At 37.0% G+C, this 25,738-nt stretch overlaps 2 protein-coding genes across 2 annotated transcripts; both read right to left on the reverse strand.

Annotated features, from left to right (window-relative positions):
• Positions 1-1,905: 1,905 nt before the first annotated feature.
• Positions 1,906-11,120, reverse strand: LOC123252695 (olfactory receptor 10Q1-like). The gene is made up of 3 exons (XM_044681956.1): positions 11,087-11,120; positions 4,053-4,072; positions 1,906-2,829 (listed from the first exon to the last, which is right to left on the reverse strand). Exons 1-3 carry the CDS (start codon positions 11,118-11,120, stop codon positions 1,906-1,908), a joined length of 978 nt encoding a protein of 325 aa, XP_044537891.1.
• A 12,646-nt stretch (positions 11,121-23,766) lies between these two features.
• LOC123252696 (olfactory receptor 10Q1-like) lies at positions 23,767-24,714 on the reverse strand. The gene has a single exon (XM_044681957.1). It carries the CDS (start codon positions 24,712-24,714, stop codon positions 23,767-23,769), a length of 948 nt encoding a protein of 315 aa, XP_044537892.1.
• Between the last annotated feature and the right edge of the window lie 1,024 nt (positions 24,715-25,738).

Here is a 25,738-nt window from a genome sequence, read left to right on the forward strand (position 1 = left end):
AGCTAGTGCATCATCAACACCGATAGTGAGAAAGCTGAGAGAATAAGATCATCAATACAGCTGCACCAATAGCTTCCCTGTTCTCTGGCTTGGCTGTGGCCAGGTCTGGCCAGAGGGAGTAGAAGTGAGCAAATCTCCAGCTCTCACTTGATCAATATCCTCCAGTCCTGATTGTCAACTAGTTTATAGATAATAGATCAATAGGGTCTCTAATCCCCAATCCTTATCCTTGTTATCCTTTTCCTAAGTATAGATAAAGAGTGTTCAACAAGTACCTTCCTGAGTGGTTTATATCATGGCCCTAGGGAAGGGAGTCAAATGCAGTTAGATCCTAAACATCATCCAAGGCAAATCAATAGCCCAATACTAATCTATCCAATCCCAGGTTAGACCTGGAAAGGTTACCCATCTATATAACCTCTCAAGGGTCCTTCTTGGGCAACTGTTAGAAAGAAAGGGATAAATTACAGCATCATCTGCAGTTGAGTAGAATACAGATAGATACAGCAACATCATTGTACATTTATACATCTCCTTTGGACCTTTTGTTTATAACACTAGATAAAATGTGTTTACAGTACCACCATCAACTTCCAACAAAAGACCACTGGAGATCTTAGACTTCCAGGGGAGGAATGAAAGCCAAAAACAGTCTTGATAATGGACACTATCAGTGGACTGAATTCTGCACTCTTGTCCCAATTCTCTTCTTATTTTCATATTTGTAGCCCAATTAAATATTTTGTGTAGCTGCGTGCACACACTAGTGCACATATATGTATGTAATTATATACAATGTGTGTCCATAAGCCCAAGTCATTGTATCCAACCTGATCCAGCTCTGGTAAAGGGGTCTGTACCATCACCTGACTACAGACAGTGTGAGTGCTCCTGTAGTCTTGGTACAACCTGAAATGCTGGACCGTAAAGATTGCTGTAGACAGTATCTTCATAATCTTGCCAGAAATTCCGATGAGTGACTGCTCGACCCCTCACCTCAAGAGAACAGCACAAAGAAATAATTCTACCTGTGCCTCCACAATTCACTCTTTGTCTACCATCAGACTTTGGTAGAGTTTCTATGTTAGTAGAGCTTTATGTTTGTTGATGTTTATTTAAGCAATGAAAGCAATAAACCTGTAAGGAGTTTCAATAAGTATACCCTAAAAATAACCAGTCCAGAATTGGCATTATATATTCTGATGAGCCGGAGCCTTCCCTTGCAGGGAGAACTGGAGTAGGGGTTTGGGAAATGGAAACAGAAGTAGTTAGAATACTTCATGTTTGCATTATGGGGAGACCTTAATACCAAAGGGAGGGGCAGCTGGGTATCTCAGTGGATTGAGAACCAGGCCTAGAGACAGGAGGTCCTAGGTTCAAATCTTGCCTCAGATACTTCCAAGCTGTGTGATCCTGGGCAAGTCACTTGACCCCCATTGCCTAGCCCTTACCACTCTTCTGCCTTGGAACCAATACACAGTATTGATTCCAAGATGGAAGGTAAGAGTTTTTAAAAAATTAAAAAACAATACCAAAGGGACTCCATCAAACTATCTTACCTGGCATAATGGAATTAATCTTGAAGTCAGGAACTTTGCTTCTGGTACTAACTCTTTGACACTTACAATTGGTGTATTTAAGATTATGTTTGCCATAGATTGGGATATTAATAAAAAATACTATCAAACTGTAAACTATTGGCTAAACTTAAAACAAAACCCCAGTGAACTAAATTTCTCTCTTCAATGCAGGAGCTGTCAGTAAATTCCATTAGAATCTAAATTCCTTTAAGGCAGGGACTATGAAAAAAATTTTTTTTACATCTCCAATAATTAGCACAATATCCATCATATACAAAGCATGTAGCAAATGCTTTTTAAATTGAATGATTCTGAGCAGGTCTGGTTATCTGGTACTGGTCACGACTTTTTTCAGAGCATTTTTGACATCCTTGTTCCGAAGGGTATAAATAATGGGATTGAGCAGAGGGGTGACAAAGGTATAGACCAAAGCAAGTAGCTTATCCTCATCCTCTGTGGAGCTTGATGGAGGACGGAAGTAGACCAAACTGCAGCAGCCATATTGTATCAGGACCACAGTGAGATGGGAAGAGCAGGTGGAGAAGGCCCTCTGGCGGCCCTCAGCTGAGCGAATATGCAAGATGGTGTTGGTGATGAAGACATAGGTGATAGAGATAAGCAGAAACGGGATGGTCAAGAGAAAGATGCTCACCACATAGACTACAGCCTGGGGAATGCGGGTGTCAGCACAGGCCAGTCTTAGGACAGGTGGCACATCACAGAAGAAGTGTTTAATCACCCTATGGTACCCACAGAAGGGCAAGGTAAAGACCAGTGCTGTGAGATTCAGGGCAAGAAAAAGAGCCAGGCATAGACAGCCAGCCACCATCTGGATACAAAGCTTCTGGGTCATGATGAGAGTATAGTGCAAGGGATGGCAGATGGCCACATAGCGGTCATATGCCATGACAGCCAGTAGGAAACAGTCAGTGCCCCCAAGGGTGACAAAAAAGAACATTTGGATCCCACAGCCAGCCAGCGAGATGGGTTTCCGGTTATCAAAGATGTTGGAGAGCATCAATGGTACCAGAGTAGTGGTGTAACAGATCTCCAGGAAGGACAGGTTGGACAGGAAGAAGTACATGGGGGTGTGTAAGGAACTATGGGTGAACACAACCCAGACAATGGCAGTATTCCCACAAAGAATCATCACATAGAGAAAGAAAAAGAAACAGAAGAGGAGGGCCTGGAACTTTGGGGTAGCAGAAAACACTTGGAACACAAATTCAATGGGGCCAGATTGGTTGAGCTGGAGAATATTAGGAGAAGACATCTCTCACCTGACAAAAAAAATGGAAAAATTGGTTTATTTCTAGATATTGATTCTAAGATGAAAGGTAAGGTTTAAAAAACAGAAAATAAGAGTTTAAAAAAATCAGCCCTTGTAAAGTGATTTCATATTTCTGTGGTAAATATGTTCATCCACAGAATGAAGAGATTTTATTAAATGTCCTCTAAGCACTCTCCCAACTTTGATGTTTTGTGTTCAATATTCCAAAATCACCTTTAACCTTGACATGTTCTTAGTTCAAAAAACCTTTAGTTATGCTTTTTGCTTTTATATTATCTACTCTACTCCCTGACCCTTCTAGAATGTCATATTTTATGACAAATCATTTAATAATAATAACCATTATTTATATAGCACTTTAAGTTCTATATATTAAGTACTGTAAGATATTATACATATGTTATTTCACTAGATCCTCATTATAACCCTGCAAGGTAGGGGCTATCAGTATCCCTAAGGGAACTGAGGGAATTGAAGACATGTGACTTTCCCTGAATATCTAGTGTGTGTCTGAGATCAAATTTGAATCTAGCTCTTCCTGATTCCCAGCCTACTGTACATATCCACTGCATTGTTTAGTTGCCCTTAAGTAATTTTTTTAATAATACAATGAAAAGAAAAATGTCACCAAAGCAGATAAACAATTTTAAAAAATCCAATATTGTATCTGATGTTCTACTCCAGTACATCCCCTATCACTGCACAGAAATAGAAGGTAGTGCCCTTTCACATCTCTTATTTGGAGCCAAGCTTGTGTTTCTGTTTTTATTTTAATTTTATAGCATTTAGTTCTTGTTGTTTTGTGATTTTAGAGTTCTCCATTTACATTGTTTATGCCTCTCTTCTCTCTGCTTACTTCACTTTACATTGGGTAATGTCAGACTTTCTGTGCCTTTCTTTGTCATCTCGTGATTTCATATTCTACATTATATTTCACTACATTTATGCATCATGATGTGTTTAGCCTTTCTCCAAACCATGAACATCTATTTTGTTTGTAGCTTTTCCTACCAAAAAAGTGCTGCTATAAATATTTTAAATCTTTCTTTTTGACTTCCTTGGGGTAATAGTGAAATCCCTGGGCAAAAGGTATTGCTGTTTTCATAATTTTTTTTGTATAATCCCAAATAGCTTTCCAGAATAGTTGCACAACCAATAATGAATCAATTGCCCTATCTTACCACAATTCTTCCAACAAGGACTCATTCTCATCTTTTCTTATCTTTTTTTCCAATTTGGTGGTTGTATGTTGAAATCTCAGAATTTTTGGATTTGTGTTTCTCATATTATTGGTGGTTTGTAGCATTATTTTAGATGATGGTTGACAATTTATTTTTTTTCTTAGAGGGCTATTTGTTCAGGTAGTTTGATCAATTATTTTCTGGGGAGTGGTTTTTAGTTTCATATATTTCTACTACTTCTTTATAAATCTTATATACCAGCCTTTTGTTAGATGAATCTGTACATTTTTCATTTTTATTGATGTTTAAGAAAATAGCTACTTTCTTACTTTTCTGATAGAGAAGCCTTAGTAGAAGTTACCAAAAGAATGTCTGGAATAACATTCTAAGAGATCTTTGAGCATGATACAGGACCTGGAAGGTACATTAGAGAATACCTCCTATGAGAGGCTGGTCTATAATATATCAATTAAATCTCTGATCAGAGATCTTTGATACAAATAATTTCCTAAGTCATCCATTTTCCTTCTTATCCTAGATGTTTTACTTTTATTTGGACAAAAGCATTTTAATTTTGCATACTATATTTTTCTATTTTTTCTTTTGTAATTGCTTCTGTCTCCTAATTAGTCAATCCATCCTCTAAACCAGTGATTCCCAAAGTGGGCACCACTGCCCCCTGGTGGGTGCTGCAGCAATCCAGGAGAGCAGTGATGGCCACAGGTGCATTTATCTTTCCTATTAATTGCTATTAAGATTTAAAAAAATAATTTCCAGGGGGCCAAGTAATATTTTTTTCTGGAAAGGGGGCGGTAGGCCAAAAAAGTTTTGGAACCACTGCTCTAAACATAGTCACCCCAAATATATGGTCTACTTGTTTTCTATTTTTATGGTGTGGTCTTTAATACTCAGATCACATATTCATTTTGAACTTGTGGAATATGGCTTAAGATGTTCTTCTAAGTCTATTTCTTGGTCATTTTCCATTTTTTCCCATGAGTTACTAACAAATAAAGAGTTCTTTCCTATGTAATTTATGTCTCCAGGCTTATCAAATACACTATATTTTATCTTCCTTAGTGTACTTCCAACCAGTATTATAGAGAGCCAGCTCTATAATACCAGGGATACTGAGTGGCGTTTAATGGTGTCAGATTGAAATAGTATAGAAATTGAGAACAGTCAGTCTAATGGTTAGCTCCTAACTGCTCCAACATGCCATGGAGTCTAGAGTTTATTATATACTATTTTCACACAAAGAACACAAAGAAAAACTTTATAGCTTGTAGAGATTACAAATTATACAAAAGAAAATCCTTTGAGGCTTCAAAGTAAAGATAGAACAGGGTCCAAGGCCGAATTCTAGCCACCTGGATATCAGTAAGCAAATTCCGAGAATAGTAACTATATTCTATAGATATATAAATGATTTGAGTCTTGTACTTTTTATCAGGAGGACTGCACCTGGTTGGATAAAGTTTTGTCTAGTTCTGGCCTTGGCTGACTTAGGATAGTCTTAGAGTTCAGTGATCTTCATTTTCTTGGAGAGAAATTGTTTACCCAGTAATTGCTGGTTTGCTTAAAGCTTTCCATTGGGACTTGGATCATAAAAGGAGTCAAAAGAAGAGTTTCAGATTTTTACCTTAGATAACCCATTCTGTCTGCATCCTGACATGTAATGCAGAAAAATCATACACACAGTTTTACTTGCTGATGATTTTATAATGGGATCCAGATAAAATATCTATCACAGATTTTTATTTCTTTTAATGACTTCCAATTTGCCTCCTGGAGGGGTCAAATTGTTTTTTGGATTAACCAACCTGTTGGTACCAGAGCTTTTCAGGGCTTAGGATACCAGGACCAAACACAAAGACTGCTTCAGCCTGGTTTGTTCACGTAGGGAATCCAGATAAAAGGCCCTATCATGACCCTATTTCTCCATTTGGATTTCCACATATTTCCCCCTTTTTCTTTTAAATTGAAGTGGTTAAAATTTTTTTTTTATTAATTAGAGGAGTTATAGAGAGTGGTCATAGCTATCAGCTATAGAGAGTTTACAAACTACAGCAGGTTCTGATGGGATTCATAGATTATGGTAGTCAACCACGTGTCTCTCTATTGCTCTCAATATCTCTCCCTTTCTTTTTAAATTGAAGAGACTTGAGTTCAACTTGAATTTGTCTTATAGTAGAACTGAGTGATCTAATGAGGAATGGAAAGCAAAACAGAACCATAAGCAATAAGAAAAGGGCAAATCCAGCAGTACTGAGGGTGGAAATTAAATTATTATGAGAGATATAAGATGAAATATTCTAAAAAAATAAAGAGGCCAGGTTGGGAATGGAATCAGAAATAGAAAAATGACTGATATCCGTGATTTGGTCATCTAAAGTTCTTAGATCCATAGAGGTCTCTGAATGATTCCACACACCAAGAATATGCTGTTGTATATTTTCCCAAGGAACATCTGATTGATTATAAATAAGGAGGGTCACGCAGATACACTTAAATGCTGCATGACATTTTGATTTAAATCTGACCTTTATGTTTTGTAACTGGTTGCTGATGCAGTACCAACTGGTTTTAATAATGTTACTTTATAATATGTTCTAATTGTAAGATCATTTCTAGTTTGATATCAGATGTTCAATTCTTCCACCTCTAGCATATATATATATATATGTATATACATATATATACATATATTATTGATGTTTAAGAAAATGACTCATTTCTTACCTTTCTGATAGTAAAGCATTAGGAGGAGTTACCAACAAAATTTGTGTAATAACATGATATATTTAAGCATGAGATAGGACCAGGAAGGTACATTAGAGAATATCTAGCTTAACTTCCCATAGACAAGTTAATTAAATTCCTGAAAGGTCAAATAATTATCCCAATACTGCAGTCTTTTCACTTCAAAATGTGGAGATGATGATGAAGGATACTCATTGTAGTGATCTCATTCATTGTGGTGAACTCAAATAGAAATAGGGGCTACTAAGATCACTGTGGACTGCACTTAAAAAATTATCTTTATTTTATTCCAATAACAAAGTTACACATATGTTTCCCAAAGTTACATGATTCATGTTGTTTTCCTCCAATCTTCCCTCCTGCCTCCCAGAGTTGACAAGCAATTTGTGGGCTTCATTTTGACTTAGAAAACCACATATTAACATTATCTATAATCTATTGAATTTTTATTTATTTTGTTAAATCCTTTTCAATTACATTTTAATCTGGTTAGAACTATACTTAGTGGACAGAAAATATGACACCTATGGTCTATATACTTCACCCCCATTACAAGTAGAAGAAACTGGAGATCATAGAATTTAAATTGTTTTGTCTCACATGGTTGGCAAATGTTAGAGCCTAGATTCTAAGTGATCTCTTGACTCTAAGGCTAGAACTCTTTAGAATACACTGTGATCACTCATAGAAGGACTCAGTTAAGGGAAAGAAGAGCTCTTTAAAAGACCATTAGGGGGCATCTGGGTGGCTCAGTGGATTGAGTGCCAGGCCTAGAGACAGGAGGTCCTAGGTTCAAATTTGACCTCAGACACTTCCCAGCTGTATGACCCTGAGCAAGTCACTTCACCCCCATTGTCTAGTTCTTGCCACTCTTCTGCCTTGGAGCCAATACACAGAATTGACTCCAAGATAGAAGGTAAGGGTTTTTAAAAAAAATAAAAATAAAAGAGAACCATCCATTTAAGGGTTAGAAAAACTGACAAGTATTTGGTGGAGTTTTCTTAAAGTTTCTCCCCTAAATCTACTATCTTGCTTTTTAAAATTTGCCCCACTTCTTCCTCATGACTATACTATTCTCTAAAGAATAAACCTTGTTGAGAAAGAGGATTAAGATCTTACCTTGCAGAAATTCTTCCAGGAATGTGATAATAATAATAATAAAAGATAGTTTTAAGAGCTCACATGACTGTATGCATGCAGGTCTTGACAGTGGTTCTGTAAACCCCAAACCTTTAAAGGAAATAATAGGAAGAAAGGAAAGTAAGAGAATAAAGCCAAAGCACAAAAAGAAAAGGAGCAAATATTTTAAAGAAAGAGGAAAATGATCTTTTTATATAAATATATTTGTAGTATCTCTTTTTTGTATTACCTAAGAATTGGGAACTGAGATATTGCTTATCAATCACGGAATAGATGAACATGTTACGATATATGATTGTGATAGAATATGATTGTGGTATCAAAATGAAGAAGGGCATGGTTTCAGAATGACCTGGGAAATTCTGGATGAACTGCTTCAGAATGAAATCAACAGAACCAGGAGAACAAATTATGCATAATGATATTATTGTAAAGAAAAATATCAATAGACTTTAGAAATCTGACCAAAATCATGATTCCAGAGGACTCTTGACAAAACATGCTGCCTACCAGGATCATGACAGAGAGCTGATGGAGTAAGAGTGCATGTTGAGGCATATTTCATTATTTTATTTCCTTTTTTGGGACATGGCCAATGGGGAAACTTGTTTTGCTTGACTCTACATATTTCTAAATAAGTTTTTTTTCTTTCTAAATAAAGGGAGAAAGTGGGCTATAGAGATATTTGTATTTTAATTGATTATACTGAAAAAATTCTAAATTTAACTAAAAAAGGTGAGAAAAATTTGAAAAGAATAGCAGATGAATCCTTGGTAAAACCAATCTCATACACATTTCACTGTGAATGAATGTCATTCCTTTCGTGTTGAGTCACTATAGACTTCTACTGAAATGAGAATATCCCACAATCTGAGTATTTGAAGGGACCACAGAGACCATCAAGTCCTGTACAAGAATATCTCTTACAATGTGACCAACACGTGATCATACAACTATTGTTTATAAGTTTTTCCCCAACTCCTGATATCACCCATTCTACTTGGGATTGCTCTAATTGTGAGAAAGCTTTTCCCTGCATGGAATTGAAATAGTATCCACTCCATCTTCTTTGTTCTTTCTTCTAGAACCAAGCAGAAAATTCAAATTCCTTGCTACATGGAAGCCCTTAAAATACTTGATGGTAGCTAACATGCATCTCTTTAAATTTTACAAATGTTAAAAAAAACATATCAATAAGAATTAGAAATCTTGGAGTTTGAGTCTGTAATTTGTTAGCAAAGTATATCCCTACTCTACCTGAGGCTTATTTCTTTTTTTTTCATCAGCAATATAAGGAAGCTAGAAAAGATGACCTCTCCTAACCCTAAATCCCATGGTCCATTGATATTTTATTCAACTATTAATACCAGGGATGATGGATAGGAATTATACTTTACTGGTAACCAACTTGGGCATTGAGGACACACCTAGGGGAAATATTTACCTGTTAGGACAAGGAGTGAATAAGACTGTAGCACAAATGGTGAAAGTAAAAACATGTGGACTGATATAAAATCACCTCATCAAGTGCCCAGTAGAAGGCTTTGCTTGCCAAGAAAATAAAGAAGACTGGAGGAGAAGTGATGGCTGCCTTTTAATATCTGAAGGGCAGATAGATGGAAGAGGAATTTGATTTGTTCTGTTTGGTCCCAGGAAAGAACAAGGTGGCATGGGTAGAAGTTGTGAGGTTGCAGATTTAACTTGATGAAAGAAAATAAAACAAACATCAATAATGAGTACTGTTCCCAAATGGAATAGACGTTCTGAGTTTGAAATCACTGGAGATATCTAAATCAAGGAGAGGTTGGACAGGTCCCAATCTCAGGACTCAAGTCAAACAGGGAAAAGGAAGAAAATGTCACCCTCTTACCACATTTCAGTGTTTTTGAGTCCATTAGCTCTCTGAGGAAAAATTCTGATCCATTGTCTACCTTTCCCTGAAGATGCCCTTGGGGCAAACCTCCTAGGGAGCTATCCACAACTCTCTTATCTCTTCTCACTTTGAATCACTTGGAATGAGTGCCCATGACCTTCAGCTGGGATATGGTCTCCTAAATGGAAAGACATTGACCTATGGGAAGGATTCTTGCTTGTGCTCTCTGTCTGAACCTCATGCAGCTGAAAGTGAGAAGAATCTTTGGTTCCTACTACTATCAAGGGATTTGAGAAGGCAATACTTTGGAGGTACTCTTGTCAGGAGTATCAAGAAGTTGTCATAGCCTTAGGTTCAAGGTAACCTGCTAGGATTAAAAAATCCATCAAGATCTGTCCCTGATGTCTCCATTCCTAATATACTTATGTCTCATTTAATAGGTTTGGTTATTTAGTTCTGTCTTTGCAGGCTTCCTCAAGGTAATGGATTTCTGAAGCACTGGGGTTTGGGAAAAACTTTTAGAGTGGAGGACAAGAAAGACAAAGTTAATGGATGGTCAGATCCTGTTGGGTTTTCTAGTTGAAGAACACTTATGTTGTATAGGGGACTAGTGGGTGGGAAACTTATTCTCCTGCCCTATCTCCCATTAGAAACAACCATATTCTGACAAATCATGCCATTATGAAATGGTAAGGATTTAAATTTATAACATTTTAGTCACAAAAAGGTTGAGATGTCCTGAGAAAAATCTGGAATGGAGAGTCAAGAGACTTGGATGCTAGTCCAAGCTACAATAGTCTTTTTCTCTCATTGGCACTTCCTAGTACTCACTCTTACCAATAACTTGAACCTTGCGTTGCAAGAAAAACTGTTCATTAAAATGGACTTCTCATTCCTATCCAAAAAACCGAAAACTTTTCTGAGAGTTTGTGCAATATTCTGCATCTCCAGGGACTGGCCCATTTTGACTTTTTCTTGAGTGTTAAATGAAAGACTTTACAAATAGCAGATATTTAGTAAGTATCGGTTGATGAATGAATGAATGCTAACTATCACTATTAACTCCCATCCTTGGTATTATCCTTGATTCTTCTTTCTTCCCACATTTCCAAACTGTTGCCGAGTCTTGATAATTCGACCTTTACACTATGTTTCCTATAAATTCTCCCCTTTCCACTCACTCAGCCACCATGCTTGCTCAGGCCCTTATACCTATAGGTTTGGACTAATGCAATAGCTTGCTGCTAGATCTCATTACCTCCATTCTTCTCCCACTCATATTCATCCTCCATTCAGCTTCCAAAATGATTTTCATAAAGGTACAGACCTTATTCTTTCTGGTACAAAATACTGTGGCTTTTAAAAGCCATTAATTTCCTAATTCATTATCATCTTGCCCTCCCAGTCTTCTTATACTTATCCTCTTTCACATTATAGTTGAAGAAATGGAGGCAGATGGAGGTTAAATGACTTGCCCATGGCCATACAGCTAGTAAATATTTAAGACTGAATTTGAATTTTTGTCATCCTGACACCAGGTTCAGTTCTCTATCTGTTCTGCCATCCAGCTGCTCTATGGAGTAGGCTCCATATTCCTAATAGTTCTTGGATCTCCTGACCTATACCCCTTCTAGATGTATGACGAAAAAGCAGCAGGATTTTCCAAACCTATGATTCCTGGCATGTAGGAAGAGTTTGAAGAATAGTTGTTGAATGGAATTGGCTTGAATGATGCTTCATTGCAACAAATGCCATTAAGAATCAATACATTTTACTTTATAAGTAAAGCCAAGTACCATAGATATTGAGCTCTTCTTTATAATAAGGAAAAAATAAGCAAAAACTATCCCTCAAACCATTTTATTAGACAACATAGGCAACATATTGTGATTCTGGCACTCTTGTTTGTTTTTTTATCTTATAGAATTAAATTTTATATAATTTATTTATTATANTGGGCAAGTCACTTGACCCCCATTGCCCACCCTTACCACTCTTCCACCTATGAGACAATACACCGAAGTACAAGGGTTAAAAAAAAAATGGAGTTAGGAAGACCATATAGGAGGCTATTGCAATAGCCCAAGTGAGAGATGGTATATTCTTAAATTAGAGCAGAGAATGAAGGGAAGATATTACAAGGAGTGAGAACTTATGAGAACTTGCCAACAGATAATATATAGAAGTCAAAGGTAGAGGGAAAAGTCAAGAAAAATGATAAAATGGCAAGTCTGGACTAATAGAAGAAAAGTGATACTTTCAACAGATGTTGAGAAGTTTGTAGTTTTATACAATTAAAATATTGAAAAGGCTGGTTTGGGGACAAGAACATCAATTTATTGCTTAGGCTATCATATATATATAAATATATATAATTTATATAATTTATATAATTTTATGTCATTTTTATTTATATCATTTAATTTTTAATGCTCAATGCATTAAAAAGAGTAGATATTTAATAAACTGTTTATTTTATCAATGAATGATAGTGGGGGCAGCTAGGTGACTCAGTGAATTGAGAGCCAGGCCCAGAGACTGGAGGTCCTAGGTTCATATCTGGTCTCAGACACTTCCTTGCTGTGTGACCCTGGGCAAGTCACTTAACCTCCAGTGCCTAGCTCTTACTGCTTTTCTTCCTTGGAACCATTACACAGTATTGATTCGAAGACGGAAGGTAAGGGCTTTATTTTAAAAGAAAAGAATCAAATACAAGATTCTGAACTAGTTCTAGATGTCAGGTTATACTTGTTAAGTATAATGAGGTTTTTGTTTTAGATAATCTGAAAGACAGTTGCCACCTCTCATAAGTCTCTGAAATGTATGATCCCTCCTACCTAAAGACCAGGAGATAGGACAACCGATAAAAATTTTACAATGATTCCAGAAAAGCTTAATATAGTGAAAAGAGTCCTAGATTTGCAGTCAAAGGATATTAGGTTCAATCTCAAACTTTCTTGGGCAGTTCATTATGGAATTACAGATTTATAGTTGAAAGGTAGCTTTGAGGCCCTCTGGCTCAACCCATTTCATTTAAACAAATAGAAAACTGAGGCTTACAGTAGCTATGTGACCTAGGATTATAGGAACATTGATCTAGAGCCAGAAGACACCTCAGAGACCATCTAGTCAAGCATTCTCATTTTAAAGATGAGAAGCTTGAGCCCAGTGAAAAGAAATTATTTTCTCAGTTACCCAGGCAGTAAAATATTAGATGATGGATTCAAACCGAGGGCCTCTGACTATGAAGTTCAATTCTCTTTTATGGACCTCAGTTTTCTTTTCAGCAAAATAAGTGGGGGGACTAGACCAGTAGCTTTCAAAGTGTGGTCTGGTGATCCCTAGGTTTCCTTAAAACCTTCTTAGGGGATCTGCAAGGTTCATAATATTTTCATGCTATTGCTAAGGCATCTTAATTTTTAATGTGTTAAATACTGATAACTACAACTGACCTGAATAAAAACTCTTTGGGGTTCTTAATAATTTTATTTAAGAGTATAAGGGGGTCCTATGAAAACCACTAGAGTAACTGAACTCTAAGATGCTTCCAACTCTAAATCCTTGGCTATCTATTCAAGAAGTTTAATGAAAATAAATAAATGACATTCCTTACCACCATACAGTGGTTCTGATTCCATCAGCCATTTAGGAAAAATCTTCGTTCCACAGGCTGCCTTCGACTTGAGATGTCCCAGGGATAGTACTTCTGGAAATCTTTGCAATTCTGTCCTTGTTCTTGTTGAGTTAAGTAGAAAGAGGGTCCATGACCTTGAAAGGGGACAGAGTTTCCTTTAAAGGAGACACCTGAGCTGGTGCATGGGCTCCCTGGCTCTGCTTTCTGGATGGAATTCATTCAGCTGCAAATAGGGAAAGATTTGAGTATCTTATGTTCACTGACGGCCTTCAAGGGCAGATGATTTGAGAGTGATGATCATCACAGAATCTTCTTAGACTGTGGTCCAGGATGTATCCCCTGAGTCAGGTAACCTAGCTACCTGACATAGTCCCTCTGTGTTCATTGATAAGCTAGACATTATCTTCTTATCCAGGTTATTTAAGGTCCTCTTTGGGATCTTTCTCAGGGGAATGAGTCAATGAAGCATTGCAGTTTTCCCCATTGCTGTATTTAAGTTGATCTGAGGTTTGGGGAAAACATTCTGAATTGAGGACAACAAAGACAAAGCTAATGGGCAGTCCCATCCTCTTGGGTTTTCTAGGTAGAGGCCACTGCTGGTCTATGGGGACCAGGAGGAGACAAGTTTGCTTACTCCTCATCAGAGACTTATGTTGTGTCCCAATAATTCTCTCCAGTGGGAAATGATAAAGACACCCATTTACAGAACCTTAATACTTATTTGTTATGGAGAATAGTGAAGGGAAGGGGGAGAGAGACAGGAGCCTTTAATGATTAGTTGATCAAAAGTTGACTCCTAGAATTTTTTAGATCAGTCATTTTTTAATAAATACTGCCCCACAGTATATTGATCATTGTATTATGACCAAGAAAATTAGTTAAATGGAATTCACCTCAAAAATGATTTCATCAGACAGTTCATGCATCCTTGGAACTGTGACTTATTTCTTTTATTTGTATTGTTATGTAAAGGATGGCAGCATGGAATCCCTGCAAAATACAGGGTCAGCCTCACCCAGAATTCCAGGAGTGAGGCTGATCCTGTATTTTGCAGGGATTCCATGCTGCCATCCTTTACATAACAGTAGTTTCTATGAAGCAATTGCCTAATAGCGGTAGCACTTAATATATTGCTTGTCAAATGAATAAAAGAGTTATAGTTATTTCTATTCATGTTTTACTTTCCTTTTAGTCTTTACACTCCACGAAGTCAAAACGTTCCAAGGTTCTTTAAACTTCATATCTCCTCCAGAGTCATTATCGTAGGTTTTTAAATAGAGAATGCTTTAAACCTAATGTGTTTTCTAGATCCCTTTTGGAGTCTGGCAATGTCATGGTTGGACAATTGCAATTGGCTGCTGGGTACTCTGCTTGTTCAAGCCTCTCCCTACTCCAATCCAGTCTTCACTAAGCTTCTAAAGTGATTTTCTAGTGTTATGCAGCTAGTGTTTAGTGCTGGATTTGAACTCTGCTCTTCCTGACTACAGGCTCAGCTCTCTATCCACTATCTCCAAGCTTAGCCATCTATTAACCATCCACTTTGGTCCCAATGCACCAATATCCCCAAAATGACATCTGAGGGTAAGAATGCCCAAAGAGTGACCATGATAGGAGTTAAGGGAGCTACCTCTATTTCAGGGAGAATTGTAGGGTCTTCCTTTATATTTTTCTATATTCAAAGCAATGGGTCTATAAGGATCCTCAGGGGATCTGCTTAGAATATTATCTGTGAAGACTTGATATTTTAAAGTCTATTATGTTGGGTGGGATCTCTTCTATGATAAGGATTCATAACCTATATTTCAAGTCACCAGTAACATTAGGTATGTTGAAAATTACATCTTTTTCACATATAGATAACTGAAAATTAACATTTCCTTAAATAATGAATGTAGGAAGTAAGCCACAGTAATATTGCTTATATCAATGACTTTCACTGGGACAGTTAGGTGGTACAGTGGATAGAACACATACTAGCCACGTGACAATGGGCAAGTCTCAGCCCCTATTTACCTCTGTTCCACATACATAAAATGGGAACATACTGGAGAAGGAAATGGCAAACCAGTTTTGTATCTTTGTCAAGAAAACTCCATGGACACATCCATGGATTTACAAAGAGTAGGATACAACTGAACACCTGAACAAGAGAATGTCTGTCTCCAATAGAAATCTCAGATATTTTCACATTTCATTATAGTTATTGTAGATATCACTAAATATTGTTTTTATTTCTGATAACCTAAAATTATTGTGATTCTTAGACCTCATGAAAGATTACATGGTTACAATCTTTCTGCATTCAGATGCTATTTCAATATGATTGATTTCCTTTGCAATTCTGTGTATTTTAGTTTATAAATTTAAAAACAATATTCTAAGAAGGGATAAAATATTCCAAGAAGATGCTTCTACATAGTCATAACAATAATCATAACTCATAGTTATATAGCACTTTAACCTTTACGAAGCACTGTAATTTGTTACCACATTTGATTCTATCAACATCCTTGTGATGTAGGTACTATTATTATCTTAATTTTTATAGGTGAGGAAATTGAGGCAAACAGAGGTAAGTGACTAATCCAAAGTCACATGGTTAGGAAGTGTCTAAGTCTGGATTTGAATTCAATTCTTCCTAACTCTACATCTAGCACTCTTTCCACTGGACAACCAGTCTTCCCTGGCATATTTTGTCAATTTGGTTAGTTCCTAGGAGCAGAGAAAATTATATTCTAGGATCTAGAATGTCCAGATTCTAGATCTATGGCAAAGCAGACTTTGACTGACAAATTGGAGACCTTTTTGGTGTCAGAGGCATGTGGAGAAATTCTGGCACATTAACCTATTCCTTGATTATTAGGACTGATTGGACTCATCAGGATGCCAACTTCCCCCATACCTGTGGCTGCAAAAAAATCAATCAAAAGAATAAAAACAAATACTATTTTAAGTATAAAAACTGTTTTTACACAGAGAAATAACAAATATCACTAAATTGTCTCAATGAGAAATTATAGTCATGGGCCCCCAAATATGGTGAAGATAAAGGAAAGTAAGAGAAGATTTAGTGGGAAGAGTGCTGGGCTTGAAGATTCAATAGTATAGGCTGAAATTTATCCATTTTGATCAGTTGGAATTAGAACCAGGAATTAATACCTAAGTCAACATTAAAAAACAGAATGATATGGCTTGTAATAATGAATAATATTCAGCATTTATATAATTTTAAAGATTTGAAAAATGACTTTTAAATATTATCTTATTTTTATTCCTTAAAATTGGCCAAAGAGATAAAACCAACTATTTTCTCCATTTTTACAGATAAGGACACTTACATATGATTTTCTCAGGCTCATACAAGTAAGTTTCTAAGGCCAAATTTAAACTCAGATATTTTGGACTCAATGTCAAAGACACTATCCACCATGCCATAAAGCTGAACATATTTATATAGAGGATAATGCAAAAACAATTACTATAAGAACATAAAAAATAAGATGAAAAGAATATTTATACAAAGAGAAAAATCAAGAAATGTTTTGGATAAAACACAACACACATTTCTGTTTAAAAATGTATAAGGAAGGACAAAATTTATTTGCAACCAGGATTTGGCATTGTTTATGTTAAGAAGTTTTAGAAACCTTCTCACTAAGAACAGGGGTAAGGTAGGTGCTGTCCAATATCATGAGATTCTCAGAAAAAAGAAAATTCAAAGATCATCTATTTAAACCTGTATTCAAAGTTTGGAGTAGATAGACTAAAAAATCTCTTTCAGCTCAAATAGGCTGACTCTAAGATCTTTTTTACTTTAGGAACGCATGAGCACTATAAAATCAAAATCTTCATATAAATAGACATGCTTAGAAGAAAATCATTAGATCCCAAATCTGGGATCAAGTACTTATATTTTTCCACTGGGTAAATCAAGGAGGAAAGTGAATCTGTAAATGAAGAGCCTTCCTCAAAATGGATGCATGCACATGTATGTATGCACACATATACATATATGCACACATGTATACATGCAGACTCCAACAACCTGTATATATGTGTGAGTGCATGTATTTATCCTAAACAAAAGTATAATTCTATATGATTCAGGACTCAAGTCAGAAAGAAATGATAATGGAACTTAAGATCCTGCCTTTCAATTTCATTTCCTACAAGTAAACTCTGCAATAAGAGCTGACATTTTCTAAATCTCTTTTGGATGACCATTAGCCTCCTTCCCATAATCTGGACCATCTCTAGTTGACTTCTAAACATAGCTAATCACTGCTCTCTCTCAACTCTAGGAATTCTCTCTAGCTGTTCCCCATGTCTGGAATCCTCTCCCTCCTCTGCTCTCATCCCTGACCTCCTTGGCTTCCCTTAAGCTCTGGAAAAACATCTAACCTTTTACTGGAAGCTATCCCCAGCCTCTTTTAATTTTAGTACATTTTGCTGTTAATTATTTCAAATGTATTCCATAGAGAACTTCCTTTGTATATATTTGCACATTGTCTCTTGTATTAATTTATAAGCTCTATGAGTGCAGATGCTATCTTTTGCTGGTTTTTATTTCCCTAGAGTTTATTACTGTGCCTGGCATATAGTAGAGACTTAATAAATGTTTATTGCCTAATAATTTTTTTCCTGATTTTCAGCTTCTAATGACCAACTTCTTGCTGGACATTTATATGTACATGTCCTTGAGGTATCTCAAAATCAATGTGTTTAATTTATTGTCAAGTTTTATTGATTTCTGACATCTCTTGCTTCTGCCCCCTTTTCTCCAAAACCACTAGCCAAGACAAGGCCCTCACCAAGCTTTCCTTGCACTTTTGTTATAGTCTCCTAATCAGTCTCTTTGATTTCACTCTCTTATCTCTTTCTGTGTTCTCCATAAAGCTATAAAATCAAACATCGAAATCACAGATCTTCATAGTCCTTTATTTCCACAGGAATCATCAAGGGCTCCCTATTTCCTCATTGAAAGACATCTTCATTTTGGAATTAAAAATCCTGCATACTTTGTCTACAGACTATCTCTTCACATTTATCTTATAGAATTCACCTTAATGTTCTTTATACTCCAGCCAACCTGACCTACTTTCTATTCACTATCCTCAGCATTCTATACCTCATTTCTGTGCCTTTGCTGAGGCTCTTCTCTGTACCTGGCATTCACTCTTCACTACCTTTCCCCTACTGGGATTCATAGATTTCATTAAGGCTCACTTCATTTCTCACATTCTATGGAAATCCTTTTCTGAATCTTTTTTCAGTGATTTTTTTCTTTCTCAAAGTACCTTATACTTACTAACATATATTCATGTTGTATTTCATGTAGGCTATAGTACTTTGTTGAAATTCAACTTCCTCTAAATGAACTACTTTTCTCTTGGGTCATTGTGTTCTCAATATATAGCACACCACTTTGCATGTAGTAGGAACTTGAGAAATACTTGGTAGATTGAATTAAGTAGCAAAATGTAAAGGTTAAATTTAGTGGTTGGGCTTAAATTATATAAAATAACCTGGCCACCAAAGTTATTATATCTCAAGTCAGAAGTTTATTTACCAAATTAGAGGGGAAACAATAAAGTAGAGAAATGTGAGAGAGATTAAAGAAAATACCTATACTAGTCCTCAGTCAGGAGGGCCAGTAGTGAGTAACTATGAGGCCTCCTCCAAGATGGAAGCTAGTCTCTTAGGAAACTAGGAAAGTAGTTAGCCCTTTTCACTCACCCAGTGAAGTAGTCCAGGAGTCAGAATCTAAGTTGAAGCCACAATTCATGCAGCAGTCCCCAATGAAGTTCCCTGGAAGACTTATCTCCAGGAGACACTCTCCATGAGACTCAACTTTATGAGACTGCCCAGCTCAAGGATTTCGTGGCTTTTATGGTGGTTTCCTGTTCTTTCCTCTCTTCACAGGGTCCAATCATAGTTTCCAAATTGTCCAGCCCTGCTCAGGGCAGTGTCTGTGGGATTGACTTGTCACCTCTAAATGTGTTAATTCTCCTCCTAGGATTCATACATTTCTGAGTTTGGATTTTTTGAATCCAGTTTGGATTCAGCATGTTACTGAGTTATTACCCAGTTAACACATGGGTTGCAGACTTCCACCTACTTAAAGTTAAGTAGGGGTGTCTTCCTTTTGGAGGTGTAAATTCCTGTAGTAAGAGTTTCCCTTACTTTAGAGTTTAGTATGGGTGTATTCACTTTTGTTGATTAATTAAAAAGCAAACAAAGGAGAGTTAATCCTGGCCTCACAATCTGGTTAGGTACTAAGTAGGAGTGTTTAAGTTATTGTTAACCAAAGTTTTAATTCCTACTAGGCAAAGAGAATAAAGGATTCCCTTTTTAAAAGTGTAAACTCAGAATAGACAAAGAGAACCAAGAATTTCCTTTCACAAAAGGGATAAGCCCTCATCACCCATTTATACCCATGAGTATTCCTATTCAAACACACTGAGGAGAAATATTAGATAGACTGAGACAGAGTAAACTAATTTAATTCAGAGATTGGTCCTTAATAGTTTGAAATTGCTGCATCCACTCTAATATCTAATAGATTATAAATGCTTAATGGCAGGGCCCATTTCCTATGTTCTTGATCTGTGTTGATCCCCACTGGTGGTAACAATGTTTTCTCTGTTTGAAATTTGTTAGATTATAAAACTTTGTTCTTTGCCTCATTAATACACTTATGCAGTGTCCTCTGAAATTATAAATCTTGCAACAGAGGATCTTTCCTGATGCGGAAGTCCTAGGCAAAGATTAAGGACGACCACTTTTCTGATTCATTTCTTCTCAAGTGACCTTCTCCTGGTTTATAGCCTGGGAATGTCAGTATTTAATTCTTTCCATATCAGGGGTAGGTAATAACCCTCCTGAGAAGCATCCAAGTTCACAAGGACTATGAGCAGGCCAAAAAAAAATCAAATGTGTTCATTGTGTTCACAAGAAAGTAATACTTCCTTCCAAGGAGCAAGTCTGCTATCAGGAGACTGGATAACATCAGACACTTAATATGTGTAAGGTGCCTCTTCAGTTGATAAACCCTTCTGTGTCCCTTATACCTAATTATCTCCTCTAAGGACCTTCAGACCACCTGAACAAGGTAGATATGTCCACAATTCTCCAGATGTGATTCTCTTTATTCTTTAGCTTTTCTCTGTAGCATCAGTGTTATTCCCCTGTCCTCATTCCAGGTAGCATTTCCCAGGCAGGAAGCTATCCTGTATCTCTTTTAACTACAATATCCAAGAGAAGAGTAAACTCCCAATATCTTCCTTTCTCTAATTTTCTAAAAGCTTGTTACTCATCAGGATACTCATTTTTCTACCTCTGACTGTCTTGGAGCCCACATGAACTAAGGCTTCCTCTCTCTTGAATATTCTTGTTTCTCACTCTGGACATCTTCCTGTGATATATGATTACGGATGTACTGGGAACATGGGCAGGCAAAACCAAGTTATCTATTGGTGGGGATCATATGGGTAGAAATTTACACATTTTTCTCCTTTCTCTAAATATTTTGACTAATGTGTTTTGATCTCTCCTTTGCTCCCATCACCACTCATTTTGTATTATATGTTTGTTTGTTTTTAATTTTAAACCCTTAACTTCTGTGTATTGACTTATAGGTGGAAGAGTGGTAAGGGTGGGCCATGGGGGTCAAATGACTTGCCCAGGGTCACACAGCTGGGAAGTGTCTGAGGCCGAATTTGAACCTAGGACCTCCCGTCTCTAGGCCTGGCTCTCAATCCACTGAGCTACCCAGCTGCCCTGGTATTATATGTTTTTTGACATTTTGTCAACCTCCTAGTTCAATATAAGCTCAAAGAAGGCATAGATTGTCATTACAAATCAATACATTTTACTTTATAAGTAAAGCCAAGTACCATAGATATTGAGATCTTCTTTATAATAAGGAAAAAAAGCAAAAACTATCTCCCAACCCATTTTATTAGACAACATAGACAACATATTGTGATTCTGGAACTCTTTTTTTTTTTTGGTCTTATATCATCACCTTGTTCAATGTCTTAAAAACAGTAGATCTTTAATAAACTGTTAGTTTTATCAATGAATGATAGTGAGGGCAGCTAGGTGGCTCAGTGAATTGAGAGCCAGGCCCAGAGATGGGAGGTCCTAGGTTCAAATCTAGCCTCAGACACTTCCTTGCTGTGTAACCCTGGGCAAGTCAATTAACCCCCATTGTCTAGCCCTTACTGCTCTTCTGCCTTAGAACCAATATACAGTATTGATTCTAAGATGGAAGGTAAGAGTTAAAAAAAATAATAAATGAATGATAGTGACCCTGTGTTTCTCTGTTTTTCCCTTCTGACTATAATTTCCATAGGGATAGGTTCTGTGTATTCTAATTTTTTTTATCTCCTCTAGTACTGAACACCAAGCTCTTTACAAAGTAAGCATTTAACATATGTTTATTGTATACTTTTAAGGATCTAGCACAGTGTTTGTCTCTTAATAAGTATCCATTAAATACTTGTAGAATAAGTGAGAAAACAAATGAATGAATAGATAGAGAGGTCTCAAAACTTCCTTCAAACACAGCTAGAAATAATACATTTCTCCCTGAAGCTGCCTACCATGCTTAATACCTGATATTAATCAGCCCAAGGTTTCAGTAATGATCCTATATTTCTACATTGACAAAGCAATTTCTTGTCCATTATCCCATGTGATCTGTAAAAGGCCATTAGAGGAAGGTGGATCAGTCATTATTATCTCCATGATTAATATAAGTTAACTTTGACTTAGAAGTTCTAGAATTTCTTTCCATATAGACAGAAACCAGTTGGTAACCAACTAAAAATCTCCTGCTGGACTCAGGCTGATTTCACTGTGATGGTGTTACTATAAACATGTCTGCTCTCAAGCACTATAGTAAGAATATAATATAGTAAGATAGAATGGGATGAGTAGAGCAGACATATTTACAGTAACACTGTCAATCTCCAAGAAAAGGTCAGAGGAGATCTTGGTCTGCTAGGGGAGAAATAAAAGCAATAAGAAGCTTTGATAATGGATGTTATCTAACATTGGGCTGAATTCTTCACTCAATCTAATTTTTCCTTTATTTCCAACCAAATTTGTGGCACAATTAATTTTTTGTGTATATATGTGAACACACTCATGAGTATAAATATATGCAGTCATGTGTACACATGTGTATAATGCACACTTGTGGATATAAACATCTGAGTCACTGGTTCCAACCAGATCCAATTCTAGTAAAGGGATCTGCATCACCACTGCACTACAGACAATATGAGTGCTCTCTTGGTCTGTGATACCACCTGAAATGCTGGGCAATAATGATTGCTAGTCTAGACAATAGCTTTATACTCTTACTCTCACCAGAAATTCAAGCAAGAAATGACTCTACTTTAATGCCAAGAGAACCACCACAAAGAGAACTCTACCAATGTCTCCTCAATTCATTTTTTGCCTACATTTGGACTTTGGCAGAATTCCTTTTTAAGTAGATCCTGTTGACTTTTAAAAAGTAATCAAAGCAATGAACCTATAAAGAGTTTCATTAGCTACCTCCTGAAAATCATCAGTCCAGAATTTGACAGTGTGATGAGCCAAAACTTTTCCCTTCAGGGAGAACTGGAGTGGCAGGACAGGACGGGGGATGGAGACAGACACAGTTAGAATACTTCATGGCTTGACTATGGGCAAGATTTAATAACCAAGGACTTCCACTAAATTCTTTATTCATTTAACCTGGTATAAAGGAAAGAGTTGGTCTTGTATCCAGGAATTTGCATTTGAATTTTCCCTCTAGGCACTTACTAGCTCTGTGACATTCATACTTGTTGTATTTGAAGATAATGGTTGTACTTGCCACAGTCTGAAATATTTACAAAGCAAAACAAAATTTCATCCTTCTTCATCAAACTTAAAATAAAACTCCAGTGAACTTAATTTCTCTCCTTCATTCAGAAATGGTCAGTAAATTTCATTAGAATTTAAATTCTAATTTAATTAGTGGATTCAGAGCCAGGCCTAGAGATGGGAGGTCCTAGGTTAAATCTGGCCTCAGACACTTCCCAGCTGTGCGACCCTGGGCAAGTCACTTGACCCCCATTGCCCACCCTTACCACTCTTCCACCTAGGAGCCAATACATAGAAGTTAAGGGTTTAAAAAAAAGAATTTAAATTCCTCAAAGGCAGGGATTATCTTTTATTTCTTTATCCCCCAACCTTGACACAGTATCTGCCATATAACACATATGTAGCAAATGCTTTTAAAATAGATTGATTCTGAGCAGGTCTGGTTATCTGGTACTGGTCATGACTTTTTTCAGAGCATTTTTGACATCCTTGTTCCGAAGGGTATAAATGAGGGGATTAAGCAGGGGAGTGACAAAGGTATAGACCAAGGCCAGCTGCCGACCCTCGTCCTCTTGGGTGTTTGATGGAGGACGTAAATAGACCAAACTGCAGCAGCCATATTGTAGCAGAACCACAGTGAGATGGGAGGAACATGTGGAAAAGGCCCTCTTCCGGCCCTCAGCTGAGCGAATGTGCAAGATGGTGTTGGCAATGAAGACATAGGAGATGCAGATAAGCAGGAATGGGATAGTCAGGACAATGATACTCACCACATAGAGAACAGCCTGGTGAATGTGTGTATCAGCACAGGCCAATCTTAGGACAGGTGGCACATCACAGAAGAAGTGTTTGATTTCCCTGTGGTACCCACAGAAGGGCAAGGTAAAGACCAGTGCTGTGAGTTGCAGAGCCAGAAAAAGAGCCAGGCTCAGGGAGCCAGCCACCATCTGGATACAGAGCCTCTGGGTCATGATGAGAGTATAGTGCAATGGATGACAGATGGCCACATAGCGGTCATATGCCATGACAGCCAGTAGGAAACAATCAGTGCCCCCAAGGGCGATAAAAAAGAACATTTGGACTCCACAGCCAGCGAGTGGAATTGGCTTCTGGGCACCAAAGATGTTAGAGAGCATCAATGGTACCAGAGTAGTGGTATAACAGATCTCCAGGAAGGACAGGTTGGATAGGAAGAAGTACATGGGGGTGTGCAGGGAACTATGGGTAAACACAGCCCAGACGATGGCAGTGTTCCCACAGAGAATCATCACATAGAGAAGGAGGAAAAAACAGAAGAGGAGGGCCTGGATTGTAAGTGAAGTGGAGAACACTTGGAACACAAATTCAATGGGACCAGACTGGTTGAGCTGGAGTGTGTTGTAAGAAGGCATCTCTCACCTGCCAAAGAAAAACAGAAAATTTATCCCAGTTACTAGATATAATAAAAAACTAAATCATTGAGTTGTGGAAGCCTGAGCACTTTCAAAGATCACTTTAGATAAATCACTTCACACTTATGTGGGTCAGTATTTTTTAAATGAATTATTAAAGGTTTTATTAAATGTCCTCTAAGTACTCTTTCAATTTTGATATTTTATTTTCAATATTCTGAAGTCACTTTTAGCCCGGACATTATAGGTTCTAAGTTTTTGTTTTCAAGAATAGGTCCTTCCTTAGAGATGTCTTCTGTTTTTGCATTGCATATTCTATTCCCTCCCTTTTCCAGAAAATATCTCTTATGGCAAATAATTTAAGAATAAAACTATCACTTATATACCACTTTAAAGATAGCAAAATACTGTATGTGTCATTTCACGAGATCATCATTATCACCCTGTGACTAAGTGCTATCAGTATCTTCATTTTACATGAGGGAACTGAGGTGGATCATGTTTCTGTCTGGACAGATTTGAATTCAGGTCTCCTTGAGTCCATGTCTAACACTCTTATCCACTATACTGCCTTAGTTGCCCTTAAATAGCTTTTTTTTTTAAATTTATTTTTATTTATTTATTTTTAAGCCCTTAACTTCTGTGTATTGGTTCCTTGGTAGAAGAGTGGTAAGGGTGGGCAATGGAGGTCAAGTGACTTGCCCAGGGTCACACAGCTGGGAAGTGTCTGAGGCTGGATTTGATCCTAGGACCTCCTGTCTCTAGGCCTGGCTCTCAATCCACTGAGCTACCCAGCTGCCCCCCTTAAATAGTTTTAAGAAAAGAAGAGAAAAATTCATTTCCTGCATTGTTGTACAATCAACAATGCAATGACTTTCCTGCCTCTGCATAACCCTTCCAGTAGAGACTATTCTCATCTTTTGTCATCTTTTTCCAAGTTTCTGGTTGAGGGGGAAAAAAATTTCAGAATTTTTGGATTTATATTGTTCTTATTATGGGTAATTCATAGCATTATTTGAAATAA

This window comes from Gracilinanus agilis, chromosome 6 (assembly GCF_016433145.1).
Source record: "Gracilinanus agilis isolate LMUSP501 chromosome 6, AgileGrace, whole genome shotgun sequence".
NCBI lineage: Eukaryota > Metazoa > Chordata > Mammalia > Didelphimorphia > Didelphidae > Gracilinanus > Gracilinanus agilis.